The sequence below is a fragment of the Melitaea cinxia genome, chromosome 29 (genome assembly GCF_905220565.1).
Source record: "Melitaea cinxia chromosome 29, ilMelCinx1.1, whole genome shotgun sequence".
Taxonomy (NCBI): domain Eukaryota; kingdom Metazoa; phylum Arthropoda; class Insecta; order Lepidoptera; family Nymphalidae; genus Melitaea; species Melitaea cinxia.
In genome coordinates this window covers 6,378,955-6,400,796 of record NC_059422.1, presented here as the reverse complement: position 1 = coordinate 6,400,796, position 21,842 = coordinate 6,378,955, and the positions used below count along the sequence as shown (strand labels likewise).

The 21,842-nt window shown below is 36.4% G+C and overlaps 1 protein-coding gene and 1 long non-coding RNA gene across 2 annotated transcripts in view; both read left to right on the top strand.

Annotated features, from left to right (window-relative positions):
• LOC123667979 (WD repeat-containing protein 7) overlaps positions 1-21,842 on the top strand; it is a 38,979-nt gene that overhangs the window by 4,078 nt on the left and 13,059 nt on the right. The window contains exons 5-19 of the mRNA XM_045601805.1: positions 740-902; positions 1,256-1,388; positions 1,896-1,922; positions 2,724-2,814; positions 3,604-3,751; positions 4,454-4,555; positions 5,340-5,480; positions 8,821-8,899; positions 9,612-9,753; positions 10,261-10,318; positions 10,775-10,936; positions 18,083-18,203; positions 18,950-19,113; positions 20,256-20,350; positions 20,826-20,910. Coding sequence (XP_045457761.1) covers positions 740-902; positions 1,256-1,388; positions 1,896-1,922; positions 2,724-2,814; positions 3,604-3,751; positions 4,454-4,555; positions 5,340-5,480; positions 8,821-8,899; positions 9,612-9,753; positions 10,261-10,318; positions 10,775-10,936; positions 18,083-18,203; positions 18,950-19,113; positions 20,256-20,350; positions 20,826-20,910 — 1,711 coding nt within the window. The remainder of the gene's footprint in view (positions 1-739; positions 903-1,255; positions 1,389-1,895; positions 1,923-2,723; positions 2,815-3,603; positions 3,752-4,453; positions 4,556-5,339; positions 5,481-8,820; positions 8,900-9,611; positions 9,754-10,260; positions 10,319-10,774; positions 10,937-18,082; positions 18,204-18,949; positions 19,114-20,255; positions 20,351-20,825; positions 20,911-21,842) is intronic.
• LOC123667980 lies at positions 12,155-15,507 on the top strand. The gene is made up of 3 exons (XR_006745499.1): positions 12,155-12,275; positions 15,227-15,236; positions 15,495-15,507. It is a non-coding gene; the product is annotated as an uncharacterized LOC123667980 (long non-coding RNA).

Sequence of the window (21,842 nt, the reverse complement as noted above, 5' to 3'; positions counted from 1 at the left end):
TACTTATTTTAATTACCATGCTTAATCTCAAGTCCATAACTTCTATATTTACTGAGATATTAAGGTTTTAATACAAAATAGAGGTAATTTTGCGATTTTTTTGTATCGATTAAATTTTATGGAATCGTGTTTTCGAAACATATGAAAGATAGTTTATGTCCTGAACTTTACCATACATAAATTTCAAACTTAAATATTCAGTAGTTTAGAAGATATCGACATCCTGCCGAGTGGAAAATAAGCAATTTGAGGTAGCATACACTCTTAATAGATATAGGGTCGCGTTATAGACACGAACTATGGCTACAGAAACCATTAGTTGGGCAAATACCCTCGTATGTCACCATACTGGTATAATAAAATGGATTGTAAATCAACTGTTTCGACGACCGCTCTGGTGTAATGGTTCGTATGCCGTGTCGGCACACCGACCGACACCGACGGTCGCGGGTTCGATTCCCGCTCGGAGTGGATATTTGCGTTTAGACAAATACTTATTTCCGGTTTGGATGTTTGTGCCTGTGGGTCTTTCCACCGCGCCTCCGAGAGCTCGTTAAGCTGACGGTCCCGGTTGTTATCATAAATACACGATAGCGATCGTAGGGATTATATCCGCCAACCCACATTGGAGCAGCGTGGTGGATTAAGCTCTGAACCTTCGCCTACATGGAGAAAGAAGTCCCAGCCCAGCAGTGGGATGTTACAGGCTGAAGCGATGCGTAAATTAAATTGTTTCTAGGTTTGGTCGTTACTCGGTCACGAGAACAAGCAATCGGAACCGATATACGAAAACGAATCCAAACAGATACGCTGTTTAAATGCGCTCTCGCTCAACTGTTGCGCGTACAATCAACGGACCGTGTTGATCGTGTGTGCGAAGTATTGTCAGATATATGACGCGGGTGAGTTTTGACTCATTTACTTATTTATTTTAACCGTATTTAATAATAACTGTAAATCATCTAAAAAAACGGTATCTTAAAATTTTGATTTTAAAAGTCGGACAACTTTCAAAATCACAATTTACAAGAAAATAATATGTAGATCTATACTGACGTTGACTTGTGACGAAAACTGAAGAGTTTGTTTGTTTGTTTGTTTAAGCGTGCTAAGCTCAGGAACTGCTGGTTTGAATTGAAAAATTATTTTTGTGTTGAATAATCCATTTACCGAAGAATGCTATAGGCTATATAACATCACACTACGCTCAACAGGAGCCAAAAACGTAATGTAAACGTATGTGTGTGTATTTCAGGTGATTTCTCAGTCCTCTGCTCAATCCAAGCACCATATGGTGAACGTTGGATGTCAGGAGACTTTCTGGCCCCAGATAGAGTCCTAGTATGGTCCACTGAAGGAAAGGGGTACCTTTATAAACTACCAGCCAAGTAAGTGACAAACATTACATACACCATTAAAATATCATTAAATTAAAGAACTAAAATTACAATAAATAATGAAATTTAAATATCATTTCATACGATCGACACGGTCGTAAGCCTTTCAAAAATCTAAATTTTAAAACAGATCGAACACAATTTTATCAAATATTTTGTTGAAGCATTAGATTGTCATCAGAGCACGCCTAAGTCTCGTTGTATCACTGTTTTTATATGGAATTAACTTGATTTTGGAATTAACTTAATTTTAATATTGATAGCATTATTAACTATTAATTTTTTTTAACTACTTTGTGTGATATTTCAAATTCATTAACTCGGACCTGATCAGAGTTGTTTATGATAGATATTGGTATTAAAATCAACTATTTTACAATATTAATAATTGGAATTGTTATTTAAAGAAAATATTTCTTTTGGAAATCAATACTATGTCATCCTACTTGCATTTAAGCTAAGTAGGTAAGCTTGCTAAAATTGTTATTTCTTTTATAGCAAACTGCGCGGAAAAGCTATCAGTAGGTCAGCACCATTTGTTTTTTGTATGTATATTGGTAGCTACCGTTTGATTTTGGCCATTTTGTTTTTTGTGGATTTGATTCGTAAATTGTATCTGTTTTTTTAATTTTTAGATGTAATATTGTAAAGAATTGGGATTTAAACGGATAGTGAGCTAAATTGTTATAAATTGTTTTATTGTTCCTGTGTATAGAATGAGCTAAGTTTTGTAATGAAATTGTAACATTTTGAAGTTAGAGAATTTATCTACTAGGCCGTTTAAAAAAATCTGCTTGTGATAGATAGGTCATTAAGAATAAACGCTATAACAATATCACATAAAGCCTTATTAAAGCAGCGGCTATACAAATTGTAATACCAGAAAAGTATTTCAATGTAATTAAGTAAAATAGCAAAAAATTTAAAACGATAATATTATAATAGCATATGCAAATTGAATTAAACTTTATTATTATAATGCTTAGCTTATTTTATAACACAAATGTGTTAGTTTTTTAGTTTCTAGATAGTATACGTATTTTGTTGCATATAGCACATCATGATATCCATTATTTTATATTTTGTTTTTGATTAACAGCTACACATTTACACTAAACGGTATAATAAATATACTTCAGAAAAGCTAAACACCCTGTATAAAATCACCCTTTTTTTGTAAAACGTTTTTGCTTTAACCATTTAAACAACTTTGTTATTTTAATGTCAAAGATATCATTTTCTAAACATCCTATATATAATTTAAATGATTTGTGGGATAGTTTTTGGGATAAGTTGTGCAAATAATAAGCCACTATATAATTACAGTTCGGTGCCTGATCACAAAGGTTTTCATGGACCGACCGTGGACCATGATAGTCCAGTTCTGTTCAGCATTTTGGCCCATCCAGATAATAAGGTAAGGAAAGAAATAAATGAAAGTCAAATACTCCTTTTTTGTTCGGTCTGTTACCTAACCTATGTTTCGACACACTTAAAAATCAAAGCACGTGAAGATGTTGAACTTAATTTTTTTAAATACAATGATAGGCTTGCGTTTGACCACTATTTCACCTGGTGATAAGTGAAAATGCGGTCTAGGATGGAGCACGCTTACCTAGAAGTAAGCTATTCACTCGCGACTTAAAGATCCCCAGGTCATAGCTTTCGGGAAACACAGACGCTGGTAGAGAGTTCCATTCTTTGGCCGTACGCATTAAGAATGTACTAGCGAATCGCTCAGTGCGTATAGTGGAAATGTCAACCATATAAGGGTGGCGTAACGCAGTGCGTCTGGTTGTACGAAGAATCAAGGGGGAGGGGGGGAATCAGGTCATTAAGTTCCTGCGCAGACTCTCCGAAGTTTTTTATTTATTTATTTTTTATTCGCTAACTTTTGCCTAAGGGCATATTTACCGTTCTTACAATCGGATGCGCATCAACATAACATTATCGTAACACTTAAGAATTTTAATAAATATTTTGAAACTTTATTGCTTTGTAATTAAGGATTATTATTAAAACATATTTTACTTAAACGTGGACATCCAATATTGGTCATGGAAGCTGGATAATTCAAATTACTGGAAAATTAGTTTTATGTTGGAATGTGTATTTACCGAAGAAGGCTGCAGGCTACGTAATATTTTTTCCTCGAATTAACGAGTGAAATCGCGTGACACAGCTAGCATATTTACATCTCTTCCAGCTATTATCCTGTCCTCCCGCTATGCGGTTCGTGTTGACGTCAGTGGGTGGGAAGCAGAGGCGGTTGCTACTCCGTGGAGACTCTGCTGGAGTTGTGTCACTATGGAACGTGGATGACGCCGCTCAGCCTCAGCCTGGAAACGTCTCTTGTTAGTATGGCATTCAATATTATTATTATTATTATTACCAGTTTTGTTGGAAAGAGTTCAGCATTTTACTGTTTAGAAATGTTTATCTGTATGTTGCAAATTTGATCGGGGGTAGTTTTATTATATATACTTTGTGTTTTTGCATATTTTCGATCTCTTTCTACTCGTGAAAATTAATGTAAGCTTATGATCAAATTACAATAGGATTTTAGAGGCCATTGGATCACGTTATGTTAGTGCGCTCAGTAAAGTTTGTCACACTACTATTATTTCAATATTTGTACTTTAGACCGCATAACTGAAGTAAAACTTCTGCACAACAGGCCTGCACTGTGTCTTAGACATACGAAACGTAACTGACTATGAGAGAAAGAGAGAGAAAGAGCCATACAGGTGTTTGCCTTAGTCTGGGTGTTTGTGCAGTCCTTGTGGAGCCACACCGTGCCTCGGAGAGCACGTTAAGCCGTCGGTCCCGGTTGTTATCATGTACACCTGATAGCGATAGTTACTCATAGTAGGGTATATATCCGCCATCCGCGTTGGAGCAGCGCGGTGGATTATCCTTCTCCTACACGGGGAATGAGTCCCATGCCCAGTGGTGGGATATTACAGGCTGAAGCGTACGTGTATATACATATATATATATGTAAGTTATATCTTAGAAGAAAAATAGTTAAATTACTTAACTTATTTTATATCCAGCTCACGCTCCTATAGTGCTGACCAGTTTGGAAATGGCTTGGGCGGAAATGAATCCCAGTCCAGTTGGAATACTGGATCAGTTTAGTCATCCCGATGAACCAGGTAATTTTCTATATGGTATTCGACTTCTATTAGTAATTAAATTTTCGGCTTTTATTCTTCTTAAGGAGGGGGGGTTGGGGGTTCCATAAGTGTTATAGTTGAAGTTCCGCATCGATCTGATAATGTCTTAAGTTTTACCTTGTACATGACATATTTACTTGCGTCTACTGCATGAAACCGTCTTTTGGTTTCGAAATGATCAGATTTGTACATGGATATTGCTTTAGGAATAAAATTATAGAAGGATTATTTGTGTCGTAAATTATATTATTCATTGCAATGAAAACTTCCGATATGAGGCTACGTTACAGAGTAAATAAAAGTGATTTTTTATTTATTAATAATGTTAAATAATTCAATTATAATGATTAATATACTTCCAATAACAATCGCTCTGGTGCAGTGGTACAAGTAGTCGACTAAAACACAGATGGTTTGTGGGTTCGAATCCCACTCGGGATGGATATTTGTACAAATATTTCTTCTCAGTTTTGGTGTCTGTTCTTGTGGGTCTCCCCACCGTGCCTCGGAGAGCACGTTAAGCCGTCGGTCCTAATTGGTATCATAAATACGTGACGCTACTTGGAGAAAGAGGTAGTGAATGCATGTATACTTCCGAGCTTGGCGGTCCAAGATGCAAGCGTAGCTTAGATTGGTTTCCACTAGTAAATACTGTACATTCTATGCAAATGTAGTTTACTTGAATAAATAAAAAAATAAAATAAGAATAAAGTAAGCGTACACAATGCGCCACAGAGTAACGGTGCGCACGGAACGTCCACAGAGATCAAGCTGACGGCGTCCATCTACCTGCTGGCCGCCAACCGGCTGGTGGTGGGGCGCGCGGACGGCTCGCTGGTGGTGGTGGCGGCCACCGGCGCCGTGCGCCTGCAGCTGCTGCACGGCGCGCACCAGCAGCTGGACGGTGCGGCGCCGGCGCACACCGAGCGCTTTATTATTGTTATATTAACCACATCCGACGCCGCGTTGGCGCAACGGTTACAGCCATGGATTGTACCTGTTGCGCTGGCGGTTGCGGGTTCGATCCCCGCACGTGACAAACATTTGTATTGGCCATACAGGTGTTTGCCGTGGTCTGAATGTTTGTGCAGTCCTAGTGGGTTTCCCCACCGCATTAGAGCAGCGTGGTGGATTAAGATCTGATCCTTCTCCTATGGGGAAAGAGGCCTATGCCCAGTAGTGGGATATTACAAGCTGAAGCGTAACCGCATCCACGGTCTCTTACTTGCCCATGCCATTCTTACTACATAAAATATTTGCTACTATACAGCGTGCTTTTTTTACAATACTTTGACTTCAGACCACCAGTTCTAAAACTGTCTAGAATTGCTAGAATGGTCCGCCACTGACACTTTTTTAACCGACTTCAAAAAAAGGAGGAGGTTACTCAATTCGACTGTATATGTTTTTTTTAATGTATGTTCGGGGATAACTCCGTCGTTTATGAACCGATTTTGATAATTCTTTTTTTGTTGGAAAGGAGATATCCCTTGTTTGGTACCATGATAAGGAAACCAGGATCTGATGATGGGATCCCAGAGAAATCGAGGGAAACTCTAAAAAATCCGCATAACTTTTTACTGGGTGTACCGATTTTGATGATTTTTAGTTTATTCGAGAGCCGAAGTTTATCATGTAGTTACATTTAAATTTCATCGAGATCTGATTACAACTTTTGGAGTAATCTTTGATAATGCGTATTTACTTGACTATTTTTTCGTCTACCTACTTTGTAATACTTGTCGATATAATTGAGGTCGGTTTTTCTTCGTTTGAAGGAAGAATGAATTTTTTGAATATTGCCTTAATGATCGCTCTGGTTTGTATTCAAAAGTGTTGTTTTGGCGCTTATACGCCGGCATTTACGAGTATAACGATGCACAAAAAAAATTCCAAGTTGAATGTCTGACCTTGTCGGTCTCTCACCGTGCCTCGGAGAGCACGTTAAGCTGTCGGTCCTAGTTGTAATCATAAATACCTGATAGCGATCGTTACTCTTAGTACTCATATCCGCTAACCCGTAGTGGAGCAGCGTGGTGGATTAAGCTACGGTCCTTCTTCTACACGGAGAAAGAGTCCAATGCCCAGCAGTGGGATCTAATAATAATAATAATAATAATAATAATAAAATGATTTATTGCCACATATATACAAGTTAAAATAACACGTTAAGTAAACATACACAAAAAAAAAAACATGAAAACATAACATATATTAAAACGTATTAAAATTTGACAAAAAATAAAATATGAATAGGCAATAGGAAGTGGCTCAGCTTCAGCTGACACAGGACTAAAGTCCCATGCAGCGCTGTTTTTCAGCCACTCCCTTCTCCCTGTGATACTGGGTGGGAGTAAGCAGTGTGCTCCCCGGTTTCCGTACGACTTTGTAAATGTATCCAAAGCAGGACATTGACCAAAAAACGATTGTAGTATAAACAATAATATGATAACATGTAAAAGTTACCCTTGCGTGAGCATGCATTTGTGTGTGCGTGTGTATGTGTATGTTTGTGTATGTGTATGTTTGTGTATGTGTGCTTGTATATGAAAAAATCATTTTTGGAAAAAAAAATTTCTCAGATCAAGCAGTTTCCAATGGGCATGACTCAGATTCTCCGCAGCAATTTGTCGATTGAGTAAAGCTTTTCGATACTTTGTCTTAAACGTTTCAGTACTCATTCGACATCTCAATGGGGGTGGTAAGTCATTCCAAATTTTTGCTGCAGAGAATCTGAAGCATCCCCTATACCTTGATGTCTTGTGTTTTGGTATTTTTAAACAAAGTTGCGCGCCTCTGCGTAAGCTATGCAGTGCAAAATCCTTAACCCACATCAGCTTTTCGAACAGATATTCAGGTTTTTTATTCCATATCACCTTATGAATAACACAAGCAAGATTAAGTTCTCTTCTGCCGCTCATATTTAACATGCTTTTGCTATTTAGATACGGGGTAATATGTTCTCTCCTGCCAGTATCATAACAGAACCGTATGCAGGCGTTTTGTACCCTCTGTATTGCCCTCTCTGTGGTCGCCATCAATCTTGGCCCATAGACAGAGCTACAGTAATTAAACTGGGAGAGTACTAACAACTCACAAAGAAGTACACGTAATTTTTCGCTTAAATAACCCCTAACATTATATAGTGTCTTTAGTTTAAAAAAAGCAGCTCGTATTTTATTATTAATGTGTTCTATGTACCTTTGTTCGCCATCGAGAATTAAACCAAGATTACGAGCCGAAGTTACCTGTTCGAGCACAACATTATCAATTTTAATTTCTAATTTGCTATCCAACACATTTTTAATTTGTGATTTTGTACCCAAGACTAACATTTGTGATTTGCGTGGGTTAAGAAAAAGCGAGTTATTTCGCGACCAGTTATAGATATTATCAAGATCTTCGTTAATTTTGTTCGTTGCTTCTTGTGTATCTTTACTATCAAATGAGTAGTATAGCTGTGTATCATCTGCGTATAGGTGGTATTTACAGTGTTTAATGTGTTTATGTAAATCTGCAGTAAATATTGTAAACAACAATGGACTTAGCAAAGAGCCCTGTGGTACGCCCTTTTCCAGTGTTCTAAGGGTTGAGAACTTTAGTTCACCATTTCCGTTTTCTGTAACTACTCTCTGTTGCCTGTGTGTAAGAAATGACTCAAACCATTCGCATGTATCTTTTGAAAAACCGTAATATTTTAATTTGGCTAGAAGAAGTTCCGGTTGTAAACAGTCAAATGCTCGGGAGTAGTCTAAAAGAACCATAATGCTGCTCAGTCCCATGTCCGATGCTTCACTAAGGTCATCTGTCACGTGTAGAAGGGCAGTTTCTGTGCCATAGCCTCTCCGAAAGCCAGATTGGAGTCTGGGAATTATTTTTTTATTTTCTACAAATTGCAGTACTTGGTTTAGGACAACTTTTTCCAAGACTTTAGATAACACCGGTAATATTGATATAGGACGAAGATCTTTTAGTTCAGTAATACTGTTCTTCTTAGGTATTGGTCTCACCAGAGCCTCCTTCCAACACGATGGAAATGTGTGTGATGGAATCTAGTGAAATCATTTTCAGTAGTTACGACTTAGTTTCTATGCTCGCACCAGTATTCGCCCAAAATGATGTCTGACGATAATTATATCAAGTGTGAAACCGAGTTGCTTATATTATTATGATTTTATGATACCAATTTATTGTTTATCACTCCTGCCCCATATAATTAGTTTCAATGATGATATTATTTCTAGATTGGCCCCCACATCAGCTACTCCTTGGTCATAACGGAAGGGTCAACTGCCTCTTGTACCCGCATCATGTACATCCACGGTAAGTTCTTTTAAACTATATTGACAATTAGCTGATCCGACAGATTTTTTTCTGTCTTGTGCCATGTGGATATAATCGTTAAGTTTTCTCAAAGATTTCAATTTTATGTCCAATTTTCTTATTGTTTCATTTAGTAAGAACCATGGAGGGTTCTAGAAATTACTAGAAATCTATGAAAAAATATAAAAAAAAATGTTGAGTAATGGTACCATTTCATTACCAATAACGAACAGTTTCATATTATGTAAACGTTTTTCTAAATAAGTTATTTTTATTAAAAAAAATACAGTACTACCACTTGTTGGAAGATGCTAAATAAGTGTAAAATAAGTTGTACGTTATTAAATATGTTGTACGTTCTTTTTTCCAAATATCAATATTATCAATAACTTTATTCAAATAAGCTTCGAAAGCACTTTCGAATCGTCATTATACAAATTAAAATCTCATGCACAACACTTTTATTCAGACTTATCTTCAGATAATGACATAATCCAATTCATAGTTTACGATTCTATAAAGGACATATATATATATATATATATATATATATATATATGTTGATATTTAAAACAAACAATAAAAAAATACCAAACCTTATTTCATTTGAAAAGTGGAGGAGACAACTCACCAGACAACAGACCAGTCCGTACTTAGTTACCTTTACGTTTATATATACATTGTAATTAGAATTTATATATTTTGTTCTTAGATACGACAGATCACATTTAGTATCCGGGGGTATAGATTTCGCAGTGTGTCTGTGGGATTTGTTCAGTGGCGCCCTCCTGCATCGGTTCTGTGTCCACGCGGGAGAAATCACCCAGTTGATTGTTCCTCCGCAGAACTGTAGTGTGAGTATATTTAAGTGTACTTGATGGTCGCCCAGTGGTCGAAACTCGACCATAATTAATTTCAATTACAAGTTTGAACATTATTAAGGTTCTGTTGGAGTATCACCAGAAAATTTGCGAAAATGGGGATGGAAGGAATAATCATTTTCCTTTTGTTAGCACAAGTATAGATACAACTGTGGTAGGGCACAGCAAGAAATATCCTGTTGCTCAAAATCTGAAGCAGCCTAAGTGGGGAAGTACCCCAACCTTACAGAAGATCACAGCTAAATAATACTGCTTTCAAGCAGTGGTGTGTTCCTGTGTTGAGAGCTCCTGGAAGGGTCGAGAGTAGGGTTGGCAACGCGCTTGCGATGCTTCTGGTGTTGCAGGCGTATACAAGCTATGCTAATCGCTTACCATCAGATTAACCGGACGCTTGTTTGCCGACCTAGTTATATAAAAATAAGAATATAATATAGTTGTTACTGTTAGAAAACTCAAAATTAATTTTTCTCTTAATTTCAGCCCAGAATCCAAAAATGCATCTGCTCCGTAGCGTCCGATCACAGCGTGACATTGCTAAGTAAGTATATAATTTATACTTATTCCCAACCTTTGCGTTCATATACAAATAGTATTGTCTTTTATATTAATCATGCATTATATGTATTATGTTACGCTATATTGTATTATCGTATATTATTATATTATTTGTTTTACTTACTTTACTTTTTTGTTGTACACCTACTCACAATGCTTTCTTGCACATACCAAGGTTGGTTGGTAGAAAATGCATCAGCGTTAAGCCCGCCTTTTGTACACACTTTTATTAGTGTAATTATTGTACAATAAAGAATTTAAATAAATAAATAAATAATCATCTCGCAATAACAAGAGCATCGCAAGCGCGTTGATGACCCTATCTCCAATTCCCTCCAGAAGCTCTAGCTTCTTTACCCACCACAGAAACAAAAATTCTTAAGAGTACTATTTTTGGCTATGATCTTCTGCACACTAATTATCTCCTTTCATGACGTAGGCCTGTCGGAACGCAAGTGCGTGACTTTGGCCTCCCGCCATCTTTTTCCCGTGGTGACCATCAAGTGGCGTCCCGCGGACGACTTCATGGTGGTCGGTTGCAGCGATGGCACTGTTTACGTCTGGCAGATGGAGACGGGGCATTTGGATAGGGTTTTACATGGTGAGTTTCAAACTTATTTTACTTAATTTATTTTTAGCATTTGATATCGTGTTGTTTTCTTTTGCCTTTCAACATAGAGTACACACTACTTTGAAAGAAAAATTGTGCTTTGGACCACACAAGGTTAGGGTTTAGATTAGGAAAAACCGAATTTCGGGATCGTGGGGGGAAGGGGGGGGGAGAACGCTACCCCCGGTACTACTGTCACACTTCAAAACCCCATGGTTATGGAGATATCCATGGTTAAAGTTTTGAGGTTAGAAGAAGAATTTCGCAGCTATCACACGTTATTTTCACATTTCACAAGTGTTTTTTTCACATTTCACAGGCTATTTTCACATTTCATACGTTATTTTCACGTTTCATAAGTTATTTTCAAACAGGAGTACGTAAAAACGATCTCGACTCAAACGATATAACTTACGTTCAAGGCTGCCAGGTGCACAAAAAGAGTGATCGTACGCCAACTAGAAAAAAATCGTATTCCAACGAAATTTTAAAATAAAAAGATCGTACAGCCCTTTAAGACTAAGTACTAATTTTTTATTATAAATTATCAAAATTCGTTTAGTTTTAGAAAATAAATGTAATAAAACTATTTGTTACACTCATACAAAATTTTCTGTGGTCATATTTTTTAATAAGAGAATCTGTTGGGTTAAACTTCGTAAAATTTTCGTTTCTTCTTAATTAATTGCTTAACTAATAATTTGCCCTTACGAGTATCATTGGATAAACTGTTTCTAAGTTTTGTTTTGATTAAATAAACTTCGCTGAATGCTCGTTCACAATCTGCACTGTAATGGGGAAAACATAACAAATTTAAAGCAAATTGAGCCAGTGTTTTATAATTTTCAAATCGTTTTTTATTTCAAAATGTTTTTTTTCAAGTCGCAATTATTACCGAAAGAGAAAATATCTATATTATATATATTAGTTTTGTTAAAAAGCAAACAAATACAGCTCATATATGTTTATTCCAAGAGACTCCATTCAAGTAAAAGATCTAGGCACGCGCTAGGTAGTTGGGGTAGTTCTCCCAAATTCATGCTTGCCGGTGGATGACGTTTTTTTTAATTATGAAATGTTTCTAGGTAATAGGAATATAAAAATCGTACATTTTGTGTACGATCTTGATCTAGCGATCGTACATGAGTAAAAATGCAAAAAAATCGTATAAGTACGATTAAAATCGTACATCTGTTAGCTCTGCTTACGTTACTCATGCTTCGTTCCGTAGTTTTCATATGTTATTTTCACATTTCACACATGATTTTAACGTTTTCACACGGTTTTTTAATAAACGATGCAACTGATGTTTAACAACTGAGAGATAGGTGTTTTACTAAAAAATGAAAAGCCACTTATCGTTTCGCTCCAAAGCAATGTAAGCATAAATTCATTGTTTTTGTTTAAATAACTGTAAAGGCAAAGGTCTAAGACTACACAGCCTTGTTTCATGTTATATTTTTTACTTAAATATATTTTATTTTTATTTATTTACTGTTATATACGAAAAATACTTAAGAGCCATTTCACAATTTTACGCTCTGCAAGTTTAGGTAAATTTGGTCGCATCGCGCGAGTCGTACGAGCCGCGCGATCTTTGTGCTAGTAAGTATAGTGTGACAACCAAAAGACCATCTTGATTATTTTCTAATGTACTTATAATAAAAATTAATAACTATGGTACAAAATGTTTTTTACGTAATTAATTTGTTAAAAATTTCAAGTATGTTAACAACAACAGTCAATAAATTTAAAATAAAAATAAAAAATCAATTTTATGAAACATTTTTTTTTAAAATTAATTTAGTTTTTTTCAGTTTACGAATGAATCTAATATTTACGATATGAATAAAATAGCATTTTATTATGCCCCAGAAAATATGTGTGTGAATGTGAGTTGCATGGTTTTGGATGAAAGTAGGCCAACAAATTTTGGCCGTTTTAATTTTTTTAACCGACTTCCAAAAAAGGAGGAGGTTCTTAATTCGACTGTATTTTTTTTTTTATGTATGTTACTTCAGAACTTTTGACTGGGTGGACCGATTTCGACAAAAAAATTTTAATCGAAAGGTCATTTGGTCCCACTTGAATTTATTTCAGATCTAACAACTACTTTTCGAGTTATATCTAATAATGCGTTTTTACTTGACTATTTTTTCGTCGACCTACGTTGTATTATAGCCCATAACTTTTTACTGGGTGTACCGATTTTGACGATTTTTATTTTAATCGAAAGCTGATGTTTATCATGAGGTCACATTTAAATTTTATCGAGATATGATAACTACTTTTTGAGTAATCTTTGATAACGCGTAGTTACTTGATTATTTTTTCGTAGATCTACGTTGTATTACTCTGCGATGTAATTGAAGTCGGTTTTTTTTTCGTTTGCATGCAAACACAATCAGCTTTTGATTAAATTAAAAATTATCAAAATCGGTACAACCAGTAAAAAGTTATTGCGGATTTTCGAGTTTCCCTCGATTTCTCTGGGATTCCATCATCAGATCCTGGTTTCCTTATCATGGTACCAAACAAGGGATATCTCCTTTCTAACAAAAAAAGAATTATCCAAATCGGTATATCCAGTAGAAAGTTATGCGGTATAATACAACGTAGGTCGACGAAAAAAGCGTCAAGTAAAAACGCATTATTAGACATAACTCGAAAAGTAGTTGTTATATCTCAAATAAATTTAAATGGGACCAAATGACACACACCAACTTTCGATCAAAAGAAAATTTGTCGAAATCGCTCCACCTAGTCAAAAGTTCTGAGGTAACATACATAAAAAAAAAAACAAAAAAAAAAAACAAAAATACAGTCGAATTGAGAACCTCCGCCTTTTAAGTCGGTTAAAAACATGAACTAGAAAATATATATAAAATTCAACATTTTTTTTTTCAATATGTGTTGCTTCTATACTATCTGAAGAAACTTCGTCCCTCCTGGTGTCCCATGACACCACATAAATTTTTTTTTTTTTTTGATAACGCGTATTTACTTGACTATTTTTTCGTCTACCTACGTTGGATTACTTGTCGATGTAATTGAAGTCGGCTTTTTTCATTTGCGAGCAAATACAATTATTTAACTCAATGACACCGACAAACATATTAATTAACAAATAACAAGACCAACAGATTGAAATGCCTATTTGTATTGATAGTGTGAGAAAAGAAAATTAAATTATACATTTGTTTACAGAAATTATCATTATATTATTTTACAGTCATTTTCGTAATATGTTTATTTTATTTATATTTTATTATGAAAGTATCAAATGCGTTTTATCCGCTATAACAACAGGCGCTTGGCGCGTGTGAGCGAAAGAGACGGCTGCGCAGAATTTGGCGTGGACCTTACCTCTAAGAGCGCTAGCGCTCGACTGATTTACCGGGCTTGATGCGTGGCAATATATACTATATTTTTATTATTTAATATAAAATGTATTAAAAATGATTACATCTTTTAATTATTATTTTTTGTATTCCTTAACGATGTAAGTTTACTTTGATGAAGACAGTTCGTTAAAATTTCTTAGTTTTCTAAGAAAAATATCGCTTTTAAAATTGTACTTATTTGGAAAATATTCGTAACTTTAATTTTTTTTTATCGTATAAAAGAGATACAAATAGAATAAAAATCTGTGATAGTCCGCAACGAAATTATATTCCACATATTATGATATTTTTTAAAAATGGTTTTAACGTAGAGGTTATTGAAAAGTAGGACTTCAAAGTATACATTGCGACCGTTTACGGGAGGAGGCTGATGAAAAGGTTAATAATTTTATACACATATTATAAATCAAAATTCTGATCGGACTATCGACTACAACAAAGGTTGCTCTATTATATTTCAAGAATATAAATTACATTATTGCATCCAACACTGAGATTAACGACGTCAAAATATTACAATTTCGCGGATTGTTACCGATTTTTGTGAAATGGCTCTTAATAATTCATTTTATATGACAATAAATAAATAAAAAAAATAGTGAAGTGAAAAACATGACATGAATAAAAAAAAATACCCTAATCTATCTGACTTCAGAAAGGGGCCGTTTATAGGCATAATTCCGTTACAAAAAAACCCTAACCTATCTAATTTAAAAATTACACCGTTTATCGAAATAGTTTTGTTACAAAAAAAAAAAAAAATAACCCTAACCTATCTAATTTTAAAAATTACACCGTTTATCGACATACTTTTGTTACTAAAAAAAAAAAAAAAATTACCCTAACCTATCTAATTTAAAAATTACACCGTTTATAGACATAGTTTTGTTACAAAAAAAAAATGACCCTAACCCATCTAATTTAAAAATTACACCATTTATCGACAGTCTTGTTACAAAAAAAAAATAACCCTAACCTATCTAACTTCAAAATTACACCATTTATCGACATAATTTCGTTACAGAAAAAATTAACCTACCACCTTTGTGGTTAGAATAACGCTTGGCTCCGGCTTTTAAAGAACATTCTAGGGGTAAGACAGACTAAGACCACGTGGATAGTGGGGTGCTCCGATTCGGTTTTAGAATAAAGAATTGTTTTTGAAACAAAGTTCTTTACAAGCTTCCATGCAGGCTTGGAGGAAATAGGGATTTTGCTGGGCGTTACAAAAGTATTGGGTTCGGAGACGCCATGGTAATCACACGATGCAAACAGGCGAACGTAAAAATGACACCGACTACAAGACATCTAAAAGAGAGACTTTTTTAGTTATGTTTTTCGCGCGTATCTTGTATGTATGTATGTAATATTCTTTACTACCTCATATTTCCAGAACCGCTGAACGGATTTACATAGTTGAGGTATCGTTAGGTTCGTCTTAGCTGCCCAAGTGTTCTTAGATAGGTGACATTAAAAAAATCAAACATGGCGGCTGCGCGAAGCCATTGTAGTTAATGAAAAAAAAAATTTCTCGAATACTTCAATATGGGTATCAAATTGAAGGGCACAATACAAGGATTTTAAAAAGGTATATCATGATTATTATTACCGTAATACTAATAAAGAAATACAATATTAAAGTTTAAAAAATGTGGACTTTGCTCTTTGCCACGCCTATGCCATGTCAAACTCGCCTCCTAGGCGACGATCAACTTCGGGGTGTAGCCTTTCTAATAAAATACAATGGTTAAAAAAACATACAATTAAAATTACAAATAAAAATTAATAAATTTCACACCAATTTACAATTACATTGATAAAATCAATAACAAATACATAATACCAAATACAAACAAATAATTTTAATAATAATTTCATTATATTAAAACTAATAGTTGTTGACTTAAGCAGTCACCTATTTGCTAAAGGTCAGGCTTACGTTGCTTTCAGCAGAGTGAGATCTTTCTCCAGGCTTGCTATCAGTTCTCTTGACCCTAAAAAATTACTTAATCAACCAAATGATGTAAAGTTTTAATGAATTGAACCGATTGCGTAATTTGTCTGACTAAAAAGACATAAATAAAATAATAATTAAAAAAAAAACAAAAAACCTGCCTGCGTGAAGAACAACTAATAGAAAATCAACTGAAAAAGCTGGAACAAGATAAAAATTCAATATGCACACAAAGTTAGCGAAATAAATAGAAACAATATCAAACATTTTGTGCTGTACATTTAAAATATATTAATACGGTAGTCCTTCGAAACTCGTACGGCAACGTCGTAGATAATATGCAGTCGGAGGCATGAAATTGAAGGATAAGTCAAATCATTCTTTCTTTGTGCGTGTCTCCTAACATATTTTAAATGTACAGCACAAAATGTTTGATATTTTATTTCTATTTATTTCGCTGACTTTGTGTGCATATTGAATTTTTATCTTGTTCCAGCTTTTTCAGTTGATTTTCTATTAGTTGTTCTTCACACAGGCGGGTTTTTTGTTTTTTTTTTTTTTAAATTATTATTTTTTTTATTTATTTATTATCATATAAAATGAACTGTAATATTAAATATTTTTCGTATATAACAGTAAATAAATAAAAATAAAATATATTTAATTAAAAAACATAACATGAAACAAGGCTGTATGGTCTTAGACCTTTGCCTTTACAGTTCTTTAAACGAAAACAATGAATTGCTTTGGAGCGAAACGATAAGTGGCGCGCCATTTTTTTAAAGCATCTATATCTCAGTTATTAAACATCAATTATATCGTTTGTTAAAAAACCGTGTGAAAACAATAACTTAACGTCTGAAATGTTAATATCAAGTGCGAAATGTGAATATAACATGTGAAAGCTTCGGAACTAAACATGGTTACCGCAAGTTGTATCGTTTGTTGATCTTGGAGTCGAGATCGTCTTTACGTACTCCTGTTCGAAAATAACTTATAAAGTTGCGAAACGGCGCATGGATTGCACTGCATGCAGCGCCGGAGTTAAGGTGAAGTCAGACGCGGAGCTCAAAGGTATTATAATAGCTTTAATCTCTTCCTCTAATCTCAAAACTTTAACCGTGTATATCTCCATAACCATGGGGTTTCGAAGTGTGGCAGTGTTACCTTGTATAGCTTCCCCTACACCTTCCGCCCTCCTCCCGTAAAAACCCCATAATTCGGTTTTACCTAGTCTAAAGCTTAATCCCACACAACTAAAGTAAAACTTCTTTAGCTCCATCTAACTGATATCTCACTCTTAACTTCCGTTCGTCTCGCCCGATCACACTTTTCGTAACGCTCTCGTCACGCATTCACCAGCTTACTCCCCAAGACAAGTGTGCGTAAAGAAGTTTTACTCCAAAAATGAATAAGTGCTTGAGTTATTTGAGGCCTTCTCTCTTTGTGACATGCGTACATACGGAAAATACATTTTACGGTACTTTAAAACATTTACCTCCAAACGTGTACTATCTATACTAATATTGTAAAGATGAAGAGAGTGTTTGTTTGTTTGCTTGAAGGGCTAATCTCAGGAACTGGTCCTATTTGAAAAATTCTTTCAAAGTTAGATAGTTCATTTATCGAGAAAGGCTTTATATTATTTTTAATAACTCTTTTTTCAAATTAACATCTAGAAAAATATATTTGAGTTGACTCATTACAGTTGAACAGAAAAAATAAATGCGTAATACCACTATTCTAATTATTATTGTTATTTTTTTTTTGTTCAAATAGGTATGATAGCAGAGGAAGTACTGGCCGCGTGTGATGAAACACTCACCGATGAGTTGGGAGGAGCCATGACTTCTGGCACCGACCTTCAGGGTCTGGCCAATCCGGCTGTCCATTTCTTCAGGTTAGATTCAGATATGTTTCAATTTTTTATTCGAATCAATGGCAAGTTAGGTAACCAGAGATTCTAAAAGAAGATGGGGTAGGGTCGGGAAAGCGCTTGCAATGTTTCTAACGATTTCGGCCACTATAGCCAATAATATCCACTTACCATTAGATAGACCGTACTCTTGTTTGTCATCCTTGTAGTATTAAAGAAAAATAAATAAACGCCTCGCACTCAACGAAGGATTGATTCCTATTTTGGGGGTACGGAACAACACAAATATGCATAAACAATTATTCCCCCCTCTCCCCCCACATTTGGTGGGGCTGCTCGCCGAACCGAGGAGGGATTCTCCGATGACGGGGACGTCGGTACCTTCCTGGGGTGATGAAATATTTAACGTAAATTCCACGATTGCTACATGAAGTGCTGTATCATTTTTTATCGGGGTTTATTCCTTTAGGCCTCGCAACTGACAAGCCTTAGCGGCTTTCATACACCTTTGCGGGTTTTGGTCCGCGGGTGTGCGAACATCTTTACCACTTGCAAACAGTGCAAGTGGCATTTCTCTATCCCGCTACCCGGGGACGCGCCCAATATTAGATCCAGCAACTCCCTTAGGCGACCGGTTTTCCCTCCGACAGCTCTATATTACGCACGTATGACATTTTCGTTAATCGAAGTCGTGCTCCCAAGCGGCGCACTCCACCGGCGGCGGGCGCTGCACGCTGAGTAGTTGTTTGATGTTTATGCTACGCCGGCAGGGGCCTGCGGCACCGCAACCTGACGGCCATGCGCGCCGCCACGCAGCGCGGGTTGGCGGCGCTGGCGGCGGCGGACCGCGGCGCGGGCGCGGGCCCGCTGGCCGAGCCGGCCCGCGCGCGCCGCGCGCCGCTCACCGTGCAGGGCTTCCGCTCCAACCCCGCCGGTCGGTTCCCACTGCTACTGTTACTGCTACTGCTACTGCGGCGGACCGCGGCGCGGGCGCGGGCCCGCTGGCCGAGCCGGCCCGCGCGCGCCGCGCGCCGCTCACCGTGCAGGGCTTCCGCTCCAACCCCGCCGGTCGGCCCCTCTCACTTTCCCTTTCAGAAGTTGGACTTCTGTGCGCTCGGCGAAGCCAGGAAGGCGGTGCATGCGTGACGGGAGCGTACGACGAGTCTGTGAAGGCGAGAGGGCGATAGGAGTTAGATGGAGCTAAAGAAGTTTTACTTCGGCCGTGCGGTCTAAAGCACACTCGTTTTTTTTGTAGTACATAATTATAATCTACTTATTTATGCCAATCGTATATTGTTGACAAGATAGTTAGTTAATTTTGAAGTTAAACTTCTTTACGCATGCTCGACTTGGAAAGGAAGCTGGTGGGAGCGTTACGATAAATGTGTCGGCGGGCGAACGAAAGTTGAAGAGTTAGTGAAAATAGAAAAAGTATGAACTGAAGAAAGAAAGAAAGAAAATGTTTGCTCGCACTTCTCTTGCTCCGTTCGTCTCGCCTGATCACACTTTTCGTAACACTCTCGTCACATATTCACCAGCTTACTCCCCAAGTCAAGCGTTCTTAAAGAAGGTTTACTTCAAAATATTATTTTTGAAGTATAACTTCTTTAAACTTGAGAGGGAGATATGCTTGTGAAGATAGAAAGAAAGAGAGAGAGAGATACGTGTCGTATATACCGGTAGGAGCAACAAAAGATGTTTTACTTCAGCCGTGTCCTCTAAAGTACACTTTTTTCCCTTATCTATCTGACTAGCCCATTGGCGCAGTTAGTAGTGGCCCTGCTTTCTTTTCCGTGGGCAGTGGGTTCGATTCCCGCCTGAATACGTGTGTAATATTTGTATTACACACGTATTCAGGCGAGCAGAAAAGCTCGTGTGGTAATTTTAATAACCGCTCTGGTGTAGTGGTTCGTGTATGACATGTATGCGCCTACGCACCGGCGGTTAACTTGTTCGATTCCCGCTCGGGATGGAAATTTGTATTTACCTTTTTCTTTCCGGTTTGTATGTCTGTCCTTGTGGATCTCACTAGACCACTTTATTTCGTCACGTAAAAATTGCTTTTTTTTTCTTTAGACCCAGAAAGTCACATCTTGTTCTTCGACATCGAGGGTCTGATAGTGGAACTCCTCAGCGAGGAGTACTCCGCCATGAGTCCGGCTAGCCTTGAGGTAATTATATTTTTTGGTATGAAAATAATGTTGCAAACACTGTGGATATTATTATCTAAAAAATATCCAATTCAGTGCCATTTGATAAGTCACACTTAGGAATGCTTGAATTTGTATGTCATGATCAGGTCTTTAAAAATCGTCTAAAAGTTAGGAGGCCAAATTAAATCACACGAGGAAATCTGCAATGTGCCAATCTACAAATAAAATAGCAAGGACCAAGGACATCGGAGAAAAAGAGAGAAAGAAAGAAGAAAGATAGTGGAGTTAAAAGGAGAGGGGTAGAGAACGGGTAAGAGAGAGGGAAAAGATTGCGTAGAGACTTGTTATTACAGAATGTACTAAAAGGGGTAGAGAGTTATTTCGTTGTTTCCTTGAGTATTGAATAATTTCTTTATCTACCTTTACGTGCTTTCCGATGTGTGATGGGGTTAGGGTCGCCGATCATGATAGTATACTTTGTATTGCTTTTCAGGCCGCTGGTCTAATAACAAGCGAATACATGAAAGTCGCCGCTTTGACTCAATCCGCGAGTCCCGATGCAGCTAAAAGGATATCCGGTAAGAATATTTTGATTATGAACAAATAAAAAAGTAATTTGTAAAACTCAGAAGGGGTGGGCACGATATGGGTAAATCACACACCATGCAAATACCAAGTGTTAGCATTTAAATTTGTAAAACTGACAATTATTAAAATATTGGATTTTGTGTCGATATTACTCTTAATGTTTCTTCGCTTAGTACTGGAACAGTACAAAGATGGTGACGCCATTTACCGAATGGTTAAAACCTATTAATTTACGATTAGTCAGTCACTATCTTTGTTATCTGTTTTGCAGGGTAGTTAAACAATAAATACTGTTATTATTTGTTAAAATGGAGACACCATCTTCCTAATAGTTAATAGATATAGATAGAGATATAGATAATAATTTGTAAGTGAAGAAGCAGTTATTGTTTAATTATTGTGTGGCGAACGTTGCCGCTCGATAAGTAGGGTATAAGTTATTAGTGTGATAAATTATTCAATGTAGTTAAAATTGTGTATTGCGAATGATTAACTATAGATTTGAAATGGAAAATAAAATTTTCGTTGAGTGTTCTCAGTAGTGTTCTACACAAGACAGACATTTCTATAGGCCATTACAATCACTTGTATAAGCCAATTTTGAACCATCAGGTCATCGGTCTGACTTAATTTCTCAACTGACTTTTTGACTGAACGTCAACTTAGTACTATATATTATTTTCTCTGTCTGAATGTATCGTATGTGTTTAGATTAAAGTTGTACCATTTCCTTTGCCTTAAGGTTGCCTAGAAGAGATCGCTCATTAGCGATAAGGCCGCCTTTTGGACTTCTCTAATTTTTTTTAATATTGCTCATTTTTGCTATGAAAAAGAGTTTAACAATTTATTGAGTATCGACTTGTTGTCAGGCCTAACTTCTCGACTGACTTCTTGACTGCCTGAACTGTAACCACTGCGTCAA